This window comes from Mobula birostris, chromosome 25 (genome assembly GCF_030028105.1).
Source record: "Mobula birostris isolate sMobBir1 chromosome 25, sMobBir1.hap1, whole genome shotgun sequence".
Classification (NCBI taxonomy): domain Eukaryota; kingdom Metazoa; phylum Chordata; class Chondrichthyes; order Myliobatiformes; family Myliobatidae; genus Mobula; species Mobula birostris.
In genome coordinates, this window is record NC_092394.1 from 34,543,531 (window position 1) to 34,556,123 (window position 12,593).

The following is a 12,593-nucleotide window of genomic DNA, read 5'->3' on the forward strand; positions in this document are numbered from 1 at the left end:
AGTGCAGAACCAGGCCCTTCAGCCCATCTAGTCTGTGCTGAACCATTTAAGCTGCCAACTCCCACTGACCTGCACAGGGACCATAGCCCTCCATACCCCTGCCATCCATGTACCTATCCAAACTTCTCTTAAACATTGAAATCAAGCTTGCATGCACCACTTGCGCTGGCAGCTCGTTCCACACTCTCACCACCCTCTCAGTGAAGATGTTTCCCCTCATGTTCCCCCTTAACCTGTCAACTTTCTAGTGTTAGTCCCATCCAACCTCAGTGGAAAAAATCTGCTTTTGCATTTATCCTTTCTTGGAGTTTTCATTGGAGCAAACACAAATATCTCGAGTTGAAATTAGTGAATGGGGATGTCAGTCTTCAGCAATGCAGCACATATCTTGACCATTTCCATATGACCTGTGTGAACCGAGAAAGACATGCCATTTGAGGAAAGTGGTCATACCAATGAGTAGGATAGATAGGAACAGCCCACAGAGAGAGAAGTCAAAACTAAAGGACACAGAATTGTGAAAAAAGGAAGCTGTTTGAAACACAATGAATATTTAGTATCTGACATGCATGACTTGACAGTGTGGTGAAGGCAATCAATTTTAGCAAGCGATACTTGACAGAAAAATTGGAAGGTGACAGGAAAGGCTGTAAGAATGGGACTGACTGCATTACTCATGCTTTGTGCCATTTTCCAGTTCTGTGATACTATCAGTGTAAGATAGGAAAATGAAAGATGTTGTAGCAGTAGGGTGTGGGAGAGCAGCAAATTACTGAACACTATGTAAAAATCACAACAATAATCATTGCACACAACCAGTTCCAGGGCCCAATATCACTAAATCATTTATTACAAAACCTGACCTTGACAATTTAGGGCTGTAAAATCATATTTTACAAGCCGCACATAGTTGAAACAGTTAACAAAAAGAGATCTGGGTGCAGTGATAATGACATAGTCTATTAATTTCAAGTTTAATAAGAAAGGTAATAATGCATTTTAAAGTATTTTAGTTCATATTAGATAATTGATGACAGGGTACTTCTGGTCAGTCCCTGTGGGGACTGAACTCCTGCTTTAAAGAGAAACCTCCCAGTGTAGTAGAAATGAAAGAGAATACAGATTTACAAGAAGCAAATGAATGCTTGTCAGATTTGCCGTTGCATGGGGAAGACACTCGTGCACCAGGAACTGAATTATAACAGAATAATTCACAAGGGAAGTGACTAACCTGCTTTTTAACAACTATAGCTCAAAAGTATTATGATTAGAGTCCTGCTGTTAGAAATTAGTTTCAGCATGTTTCTGGCATAGAATTATGTTATTATGGAAGCATGTTCAGAAAAATTAAGCCTTTCACATGACCGGCTTCTTCCCATGGAGGTATGGATGCTTTCCAGTGGGTCCATTTTCTTCTCTTCCCTGTTACGCCGCTGGCATTTAGGGCAGCTGTTTTTGCTGTTTCCATTACAATTTTTTTTGACCATTCAGGGTTGATAGCCTTGAAATTAATACTTGAACCTGGAGGACCGGTGCACCACTCTTAGTCTGACCTCTACTCTTTGACCTGTTTGGCATGGGTGACCCTACCAAGAGGCAAAGTACAAGGCCCTGACACCAGCCAATATAGCCCCTCTGGGTCATTGAGGCACGCAAGCCTCCAAACCCTATGACACGGTTGTGGTCCTCTTGGAGGAGTAGGACCATTCGGCCCAACCGTTTTCCCTCTAGCAGCAACTCTCAGAAGGGCAAGCTCAAGGAGGAAATGGGAGAGCAACCAGCAGCCTGGGTAGTGTTTAAAGCTAGGACAACATTCATGCTCCACATTGTACAGAGATGGATTTAAAGTTGTTTCTGGTGGATTCCTCCAGTGGTACTATCAATAACCTAACATATTTCTGGACAAGACTTCTGATAAACATGAAGTGAGGTCTTCGTGAGAGTTATGGTTCCCTCAGCCATGAATCCACTTTGTAATTATAAAATGGGACAGAAGGTTTTGATTCTCTCTCCTGGACAATCTAAATATGGTTGTCAAAGTAAATTTTGTTCAACTCCAGGTGGAAGAATTCCATGTTATTAACTCACGTACAGGTCAAATTAAATCGGAAATGACAGAAATCTTCTCGTGAGAATGCTCAAAATTAAAATCAAATGAGTAGCACAGGTGAAATCTGGATTCAGTGTCAATAAAGATGCTTTTATTTTATCAAACATACTAATGCCAGGAATATAGTTGCTCTAGCCACGAAATTGGGATGGGTTCAACTTGTAGTGAGCTTTCATCCATCATGTATGTATTTTTTATGCTTGTTTCATTTTTTTTTCTAAAGCGATATTAGAACGCCTGAAACATGCAAGAAGGAATGAATAGATTAGTTGTACTTAATGCACTATTTTCAAAATGGTCTCATGCTTCATTGATCCCACTTCAGGATTGTCGAAGTCCCTTGGGCTCATTGAAGGATTTGGCGGCCGAGGTCAGGGAGGATTGCCTGCTACACTTACAAGTGAAGAGGAAAGAGAAGCCGCAGGGGCATATGAAAAATATGGATACAATACTTACCTGAGTAATAAGATTTCCCTGGATCGATCCATTCCAGACTATCGACCTAGTAGGTAAGTGACTTCGCTTCAATCATGTGCAAAATGCTAATAATAATTTTGTCATTAACTCTTTTTGGCTTGAGTTGTTAACAATATTTAGCATGTTTTCTTAGTTATTAATAATATTCACAAATTTATTAATGGATATTCACAATTTAATCTTTGATGTGTCTTCCTGGGAAATATTCAGTGAAGGCATGGTGCACATTCTGTAGATTTTATTTTGATGTGGTTACTTTGTAGGCGTGGATCCCCTTGTTGATTTATAAATATATTCTATTTGGAGTTCTGCTTGTATTCTGATGTTTTACATTCTAGTGGCCTTTCCAAATATGAGTGTCAAATTAAATTTTGTTCAACTCCTGTGGAAGAATTTCATGTTATCAACTCACATTCAGTTCAAGTTAAATCGGAATTGACGGAAATCTTCTCATGAGAATGCTCAAAATTAAAATTAAATGAATATCTTCACTCCTTATGGGCTATAAGAGTCTTAATTGAAAATAAATGTGAGCCTCTTTTACTTGGTACTTACACACGTTTCCCTCGTATAGGTTGAAAATGATGTGGTGGTATGTTGTTACCTCAGTTCTAAGTATTGCATGTATTACTTATGAGTGAATATTTTTTATAATACTGTATTACTTATAATGCATCTTGGTGTTGGACTTGAGGAATATCTGCGTAGAAATTCTTCTGTATCCATTAGGAGATATTAAAATGACATGGATGAGAGTCACTAGCAACCATTTTAATTTTAGTGCACTGCACTTAGCTTCCAGTTGTGACCAAGTTTCAAATTCATTTTAACAGCGATGCAAGCTTTTTGCAGAAAGAAGTCAGAATGATGTTTCACCTTGCTGTGAGCTGTGGGAGCAAATTCATAGTGCCCTGAGAATGCCCAGTATGGGTACTCCCCCTAGGGCAAATGGGTTAAGCTCGATGCTTTAAAAGGGTGGGTGTCATGTCACATGGCTCTGAGGGACTTTGTTACTTTGGAATTGCAAGCGCAACTTATGACAAGAAATGTTTGATCAAATCTTGTGAATGAATTGAAATGACCTGGAAATGGTTCTAGTCATGCTTCAGTCTGGAATAAAAGAATACTGACAAAAAAAAAGTATTCAGGTAATTTTGGAATGGGATAAACAGTGCTAGGAAGTTCCCAGGAACAGAAGTGGAGTCATTAGCCAGTAGAAATATTTGGAGAATGCAAGGCCTTCACCTTTACTGATGGTAAGCTGGAAAGTTTATCTTGCTTATCCAGTGCTGAACTCTTGATGAAAAGGCTGACAGTTTCAAGGTGGCAAGGAGTCAAAAGAAGTTTATAGGGCAGTGCGGTGGCATGCTAGTGGAGCTCCTATCTCCCTCCACCAGAGACCCAGGTTCTATCCTGTCCTCCAGTGCTGTCAGCGTGGAGTTTGCATGTTCCCCCTGTGAGTATTCTTCTGCATCCAGAAACATCAGGTTAGTAAGTTAATTAGCCACTGTTAATTGGCCATTTCCCTCGAGTGGAGGTGAATGGTGGAATGGGGGATTTGAGTAGAATATGGAGAGAAAAAAAATATAAAACGGGGATTAACTTTGGATTAATGAACAAGGATGATTGTTGGTCACCAAGGACTCAGTGGGACAAACGGCCTGTTTCTATGTTGTATGTCTCTATGACTATGGCTCCAGATTGAGATTGTTACCCTCAGCAAATCTGTGAAAACGGACACAAGTGTCAATGAGCAACATATACCTGTAGATGGGAAATCAGAGGGGCTAAGGAGTAATCCTTTCACAGGCCAGAGGGAACAGAGGAGATGAGGAAGATTTGCCCTCCAGGATTCTTTGGCTATTGCTAGACAAGGAAGAATGGAATCAAGTTATTATAATCCCAGCTACTGGAGAAGCTGGAGAGATATTGAGGGAAAGTGACATGGTTAATTGGATCCAAAGCTGCAAATAGATTGAGGGGTGAAAGATGTACCTTTGTCTCAATCACATAAGATATCAATAGTGTCTTGTGTTAGAACCATTTTGATACCAGAGCAGAGAGCCTGATGTGAGATATTCAAATATGGAGTAACAGTAACATCTATAATTTTTATGCAATTTTTCCAGATTGTCAGTGATTTTTGTGAAGGATAATTTTGCTTATTGATGATGGTTGATGAGCTTCCTGTGGAACACATGAACGAAGACGGGATTGATCTCCACAAGGATGCCAGTTCATTAAGTAACTTGCAAACATTCCCTCAGCATTCACAAACAACTTATGGAGTACTGACTAAGGTGCTATAACCTGCCATTGATCCATAATCTAGAGCAGACTCATTGGGGTAAAACTAACGGTCATGTAAAAACAAGAGCCAAAATGTGGTTTTGCATGTTAACTGTGCACAATACTAGAATAGTACATGAATTAAAAAGGAATATGTACCAATTGCTGTTCAGTACAGATCAGAATCAGGTTTAATATCACTGGTATATGTCGTGAAATTTGTTGCCTTTGTAACAACAGTACCATGCAATATAAAATACTGTAATAGAAAAAATGTGAATTACATTAAGTATATATACTGCAAATATATATATATATATATATATATATATATAATAGTTAAATTAAATAATTAGTGCAAAAATAGGATCAAAAAGTAGTGAGGTAGTGTTCATGGGTTCAATGTCCAATGAGAAATCTGATGACAGAAGGGAAGAAGCTGTTTCTTTGTAGGATATAAAGCTCTTTAAACCGAAGTGTTTAACAATAACTATTGATGAAATTCATGAGATGGCTTGGGGTGAACTGATGTGAAAGGTATTGTGGATATTTAATAGGTACATCTAATATCATGAAATATATATATATCCTGAAGTTCTTTTACTTTACAAACATCCATGAAAACAGAGGAGTGCTGCAAAGAATGATTGACAGTTAAACGTTAGAAAGCCAAAGTGCCCCCACCCCCAGCTGCCCCCTCCCATGCACAAGCAGCAGCAAGGCAACATCGCTCCCCCGCAACCCCAACAGCAGAAAGGATCAGCGCCATCCACCGAGCACTCAAGCGGTGCGGCAAAGCATCAACAAAGACACAGGGTTGCAGTACCCCAAAGACTACTCATTCACCCGGCATTCAACATACCACAGGTTCTCTCTCTCCCGAATAAGGGAAAAAGAGGTGTCCCTGCTTAACAGCAAGAGGGGAGACATAACAAACAACTCGCCGATTTACAATGTTAAAAATCTATTGCTTCGTTTTTACCGAGCTCTGTGCCCAGAGAGTCGGCTCCAGAAGGGCGCAGATCTCTGGACAGACAATCCACGGCAGCTAACCCACTGCTCCCAATGTTCTGTGTTCTCCAGCGACTCCTCAGTCAGGGGCACCGGCCTGGAATCAGCATATCTCCAGAGCCTTGAAGATCCGGGACCTTGAAGGCATGCTAGTCTTCCAGGCTGCGTCCTTGGGTTATGAAAAAGCGACTGGTCATGAGGACCAGACAGCGGGTCCCATTCCCGCAAAGAACCGGTCAGAGTGTAAACCCAGGTCAGGGTCTTCAAAAGAACCTTGAAAAGGGAAAAAAGAAATATCAAAGATAGAAATAGAGCTACTTCCAAAGGTGCAAGCAAAGGAGTTGCCGTTTAGTGCCATCTTGACTTTGCTCTGCCCCTCCAAATTCTATTATTATGTGAATACTCCCGGACAATCTCTCCCCACAGCAACTTGTCTGTCAATACTTACATTTTCATTTAGTTTGATTTTAGTTTGAATGATTGTTTCCTGTTGCTTCCTGTCATTTTCTATAGTTATTCTAAACATGTTGATATTTATCTCTGCTTGGTATACTTCATTCCCTTCATTGAGATCCAGCATTCCTTTCTGGTGTCGAAATGGGAAGATGCGCGCACGTTTAAGTGATTTTCTTACTCTTTGCAATTATTATCCCAGTCTACATTGTTCCCCATTATCTCTGCTGAGCTATTGCATCTTTCTGTAATTTGCTTCTTCCCATTATCTGGGGTGCCATGGTTACGTCGCAGATAGCACAATGCTATTACAGCTCAGGGCACTGGAGTTTGCAGTTCAATTATCGTGCAGTCTGTAAGGAGTTTGTATATTCTCCCCTTAACCATGATGGTTTCTGCTGGGTGCTCTGGTTGCCTCCCACAATCGAAGATGTACTTTCTCGTCCATTAATTGGTCATTGTAAATTGTCCTGTGATCAGGGTACTGTGAAATAGGTGGATTGCTGAGCAGTGCGGCTTGTTGGGTTGGAAGGATTTGTTTCAACCGTATTGTTTAATAAATATTTCAGTATTTGTCTTTAATTTTCTGTCCTTTAAAGTAATATAACATCACAAGGTGCTTCTCAGGAGACAGAACACACAAAGCACATAAATGGATATTAGGAAAGAGAGATACATTAGAGAGAAGTGAGGCAGCAAAACTTAGGAAGGGACTTGCAAAGATTTGGTTTCTGAAGACAGAGCTGCCAGTGGTGAAGTAATGAAAATAGAGGATACACAAGGGGCCAGTATTACTAAAGTAGATAGATATCAGAAGCCTTCAGTGCTGGATGAAGTCACACATGCTCTTCTTTCATGATACAAAGGTTATAATGCTTATCTATAGGCCCTGAGATAGATCACTTCAGTTCAACCACTTCAGTGATACAGACGACTTATCTGATGTAACCTGGTTGTAATAAGTGTTTTTGATTAATAATTCGTTGTTTTTTTTCAAATCTAAGGAATTCTCACTTTTTCAGATTTAGCACACAACTACCTTCTGTCAGGCTGGGTTTAGCCTCCAAACTGCTGAATATCTGCTGTAATCATCACAGTTCCTGGTTGTGGACAAGAATGATAGTTGTTGTGTAAAGCTGTTAAGTTGCTTTTAAGAGCCAACAACACGATTTCCATTACTTCATGAAACCAATAGAAAATCAGCTGAATTAGAAGGACTGTGGTTGCTTTTACAGCCATCAACTTTGAAGGTACTAAGCCACTGAAAACACTCATAGTTTGGAACAAGTAGGGATGGATTATTATTGGGGGTTTTTTTTGCAGAATTTGGCAGTGTTCTTTTTTTGGCGCTAGCCTCAAATTTCCATCTTTATTGAATTCAGTGTATGGAATTTAAAGCTACACCTTTGGGGGTTGGTTTTCCAGGATCTGAACAATTCAGCTGGTTAACGCTTGGGGCCTGCTGTTGGCTGATCTTTGTTATACTGAGCAAACAGACCTCCTGATCCAAATGCTGATTCTGGTGCTAGAGATCAAGAAACCTGTACTGCTCAGGGCATAAACTGAACATCCCACAGTCAAGTCTTGATTATCAAGGGTAAGAAGGAAAAGTATCTCAAAGTATATTGCAAAAACACGAATAACATGGATGTATTGTAAATTGTTGCACAATGTTTTCATTATTGTTGATTATTTATATTTTAAAAAATGCGCAATGTTCATTTGATTCACCCATTGCCTTTCCTTTTGAAATAGTTCTTCATGAATACAACATCCTGCTGCTGTGTATAATTAAATGGTGGAACCACATCGGTGAGGGCCGCACTGCGAGAAACAGTGTGCTGCTGAATCTGGGCTTGTTCTTTTGCTCTGCAGTGAAGTGTGTCCACGTACAGGATCATTGCCAGAAAGCAGCTCGCATCTTGGGTCACGGCAATCACACACCTCCTCATTTTCCCCATCGATGCTTTCAACTCAATCTGTTTGTGACGCAGCTTTTATTATGAGAATCTCTTACTTTTTCCAAGCCCCAGCTAACATACATTTGTAGCAGTCCAGATCAATAATTCTATTCAATGCCCTGCAATCACTATCTGGTCTGTTATGCACCATTAGGACAGCAATTACAGGCAAACCTTTTGATCGTAGGACTCTTGGACATGAAGAACAGATTTGCCAAAATGGCTCTTTACTAATTACAATGTCTGTCCATGCTGATTTCTGTGGAAATAATCCACAGGCATATCTGCGGTTTCATTTCCTTCAGATGTCCATGATTATCTTGCATTACTTTCGCTCAAGACAAGTTTTATCCTCTCTTCACTACAATGGTGACCTGGAGCATGTTGGTCAGTCTCGAATGTCTAGGTCCTCACTCAGCAAGCATTTTCAACAAAATCCGGTTTCATTTGTGTTGTAAAACCATTTTGTTTATAGAATATAGTGTCACAGACATTACAGCACAGATATGGCCCTTTGGACAGTTATTTTGCCTAGTTCCATCTGGACTACAGCCACTGGAGCATAGCCCTCCACTTCCCTCCCATCCATGTACTCATCCAAACTTTTCTCAAATGTTGCGGTCGAACCCACATTCGCTACTTCTACTGGCAACTCGATCCACATTTGCACCACCTTCCGAGGGAAGAAATTCCCCCTCAGGTTCCATTTAAGTATTTCACCTTTCACTACTCTCTGGGAAAAGCAGTTTCTCCTCATCTCCATCCTAAATCAATTCTATCAAAACTTGAGGCTATGTCCCCTAGTTTGAGTCTCACCTACCAGAGGAAACAACTTTATTGCCTCAGTCTTAACTATGCCTTTCATAATTTTACATGTTTCGATAAGATCCCCTCCCTTTCTTCTGAATTCCACCGAGTCTAGTCCTAGGTGACACAATCTCTCCTCATAGCCTTAAATTCTTTACCTGTAGGATTTGGATGAGTATGCTGCAGTTGTTACTGACTTCATTAAAACCTGTGTGGATGAGTGTGTGCCTACAAGGACTTACTGTACATTTCCAAACCAGAAGCCGTGGATGAACCAGGAGGTACGTCACCTGCTGAAGGCTAGATCTGTGGCATTCAAGTCTGACGACTCAGGCCTGTACCAGAAATCCAGGTATGATTTGCGAAGGGCTATTTCAAGGGCGAAGAGGCAGTTTCAAATGATGTTGGAGGCGACATCAGATGCACAGCAACTCTAGCAGGGTTTGCAAGACATTACTTTCTACAAAGTGAAACCCAATAGCATGAATGGCAGTGATGCTTCACTACCAGATGAATTCAATGCCTTCTATGCCCACCGTGAAAGGGAGAACAGAACTACAGTTGTGAGGATCCCTGCTGCACCTGATGACCCTGTGATCTTTGTGTCAGAGGCCAACGTTAGCCTGTCTTTAAAGAGAGTGAACCCTCGCAAGGTGGAAGGTCCAGATAGAGTACCTGGTAAGGCTCTGAAAACCTGTGCCAACCAACTAGCAGGAGTACTCAAGGACATTTTCAAACTCTCACTGCTACGGGCGGAAGTTCCCACTTGCTTCAAAAAGGCAACAATTATACCGGTGTGTAAGAAGAATAATGTGAGCTGCCTTAATGACTATCATCCGGTAGCACTCACATCTACGGTGATGAAATGCTTTGAGAGGTTGGTCATGACTAGACTGAACTCCTGTCTCAGCAAGGACCTGGACCCATTGCAATTTGCCTGTCACCACAATAGGTCAATGGCAGACACAATCTCAATGGTTCTCCACACAGCTTTAGACCACCTGGGCAACACAAACACCTATGTCAGGATGCTGTTCATCGACTATAGCTCAGCATTTAATACCATCATTCCCACAATCCTGATTGAGAAGTTGCAGAGCCTGGGCCTCTGTACCTCCCTTTGCAATTGGATCCTCAACTTCCTAATCGAAAGACCACAATCTGTGCAGATTGGTGATAACATGTCCTCCTCAATGATGATCAACACTGGTGCACCTCAGGAGTGTGTGCTTAGCCCACTGCTCTACTATCTCTATACCCATGACTGTGTGGCTAGGCATAGCTCAAATACCATCTATAAATTTGCTGACGATACAACCATTGTTGGCAGAATCTCAGGTGGTAATGAGAGGTTGTACAGGATTGAGATATGCCAACTAGTGGAATGGTGCCTCAGCAACGACCCGGCACTCAACATCAGAAGGGTAAGACGAAGGAACATATACCAATCCTCATAGAGGGATCAGAAGTGGAGAGAGTGAGCAGCTTCAAGCTCCTGGGTGTCAGGATCTCTGAGGACCTAACCTGGTCCCAACATATCGATGTAGTTATAAAGGAGGCAAGACAGCGGCTATACTTCATTAAGAGTTTGAAGAGATTTGGCTTGTCAACAAATACACTCAAAAACTTTTATAAATGTACCATAGACAGCATTCTGACAGGCTGCATCACTGTCTGGTTTGGGTGGGGGTGGGGTGGGGTGGGGGGGGGGAGGTGGTGGGCTACTGCACAGGACCAAAAGAAGCTGCAGACGGTTGTAAATCCAGTCAGCTCCATCTTGGGTACTAGCCTGCAAAGTACCCAGGACATCTTCAGGATGTGGTATCTCAGAAAGGCAGTGTCCATTACTAAGGACCCCCAGCACCCAGGGTATACCGTTTCTCACTGTTATCATCAGGTAGGAGGTACAGAAGCCTGAAGGCACACACTCAGCGATTCAGGAACAGCTTCTTCCCCTCCGCCATCTGATTCCTAAATGGACATTGAACCCTTGGATACTACCTCACCTTTTTAAAATATACGTACAGTATTTCTGTTTTTTGCAAGATTTTTAATCTAGTCAATATATGTATACTGTAATTGATTTACTTATTTGTTATTATTGTATTAGGTTAATTTATTTTTTCTCTTCTATATTATGTATTGCATTGAACTGCTGCTTCTAAGTTAACAAATTTCACGTCACATACCGGTGATAATAAACCTGATTCTGATTCTGATGCACCTGGTGAGCCTCCTCTGCACCTTCTCCAAAGCCAATATATCTTTGGGTGTCCCACACAGAATTATATTTAGCTGAAGTTCGCCACCCATATCGCAGCCACCACCCTGCGACCAGACATTGTCCTAGCGTCTGAGTCTACTAAGCAAGTGGTGCTGCTGGAGCTGACAGTCCCATGGGAAGATAGCTTGGAGGAGGCCTTTGAAAGGAAGCTCTCCAAGTACGCAGGACTGGTCAGCAACTGTCAGCAGGCTGGATGGAGAGCGAGGTGTCTCCCAGTGGAGGTTGGTTGTAGGGGATTCGTAACCCGTTCCTTAGATAGAGCCTTCAGCATTTTGGGCATCGAAGGAGAGAGGAAGAGGAGAGCCATCCGCAGTACCACCAATGCGGCAGAGAGGGCCTCAAGATGGCTGTGGCTTAAAAGAGGGGAGCCATGGAGTCATAAGTAGCTAGCCATCTGGACACAATCTGGGGTCTGATCAGCCCCGGCTGGGTCACCTGGAGGAGGTTGTATGATGTTGAAAGACCCAAAACACCCGATGATTCCAGGAACATCACTGAAACATCATTGCAACTCTGATAAAGAAGAAGAGGGAGTTGTATGACGTGTATAGGAAGCAGAGAGTAAATAAGGTGCTTGAGGAGTATAAGAAGTGCAAGAAAATACTTAAGAAAGAAATCAGGAGGGCTAAAAGAAGACATGAGGTTGCCTTGGCAGTCAAAGTGAAGGATAATCCAAAGAGCTTTTACAGGTATATTAAGAGCAAAAGGATTGTAAGGGATAAAATTGGTCCTCATGAAGATCAGAGTGGTCGGCTATGTGCGGAACCAAAGGAAATGGGGGAGATCTTAAATAGGTTTTTTGCATCTGTGTTTACTAAGGAAACTGGCATGAAGTCTATGGAATTAAGGGAAACAAGTAGTGAGATCATGGAAACTGTACAGATCGAAAAGGAGGAGGTTCTTGCTGCCTTGAGGAAAATTAAAGTGGATAAATCCCCGGGACCTGACAGGGTGTTCCCTCGGACCTTGAAGGAGACTAGTGTTGAAATTGCAGGGGCCCTGGCAGAAATACTTAAAATGTCGCTGTCTACAGGTGAGGTGCCGGAGGATTGGAAAGTGACTCATGTTGTTCCGTTGTTTAAAAAAGGTTCGAAAAGTAATCCGGGAAATTATAGGCCAGTAAGTTTAATACTGATAGTAGGTAAGTTATTGGAGGGAGTACTAAGAGACAGAATCTACAAGCATTTGGATAGACTGGGAC

The 12,593-nt window shown here is 41.7% G+C and overlaps 1 protein-coding gene across 1 annotated transcript in view; it reads left to right on the plus strand.

Moving 5' to 3' along the window:
* Positions 1 to 12,593, plus strand: part of galnt17 (polypeptide N-acetylgalactosaminyltransferase 17) — a 453,499-nt gene that overhangs the window by 40,446 nt on the left and 400,460 nt on the right. Inside the window, exon 2 of the mRNA XM_072242791.1 lies at positions 2,436 to 2,619. Within this exon, the coding sequence (XP_072098892.1) occupies positions 2,436 to 2,619 (184 nt within the window). The remainder of the gene's footprint in view (positions 1 to 2,435; positions 2,620 to 12,593) is intronic.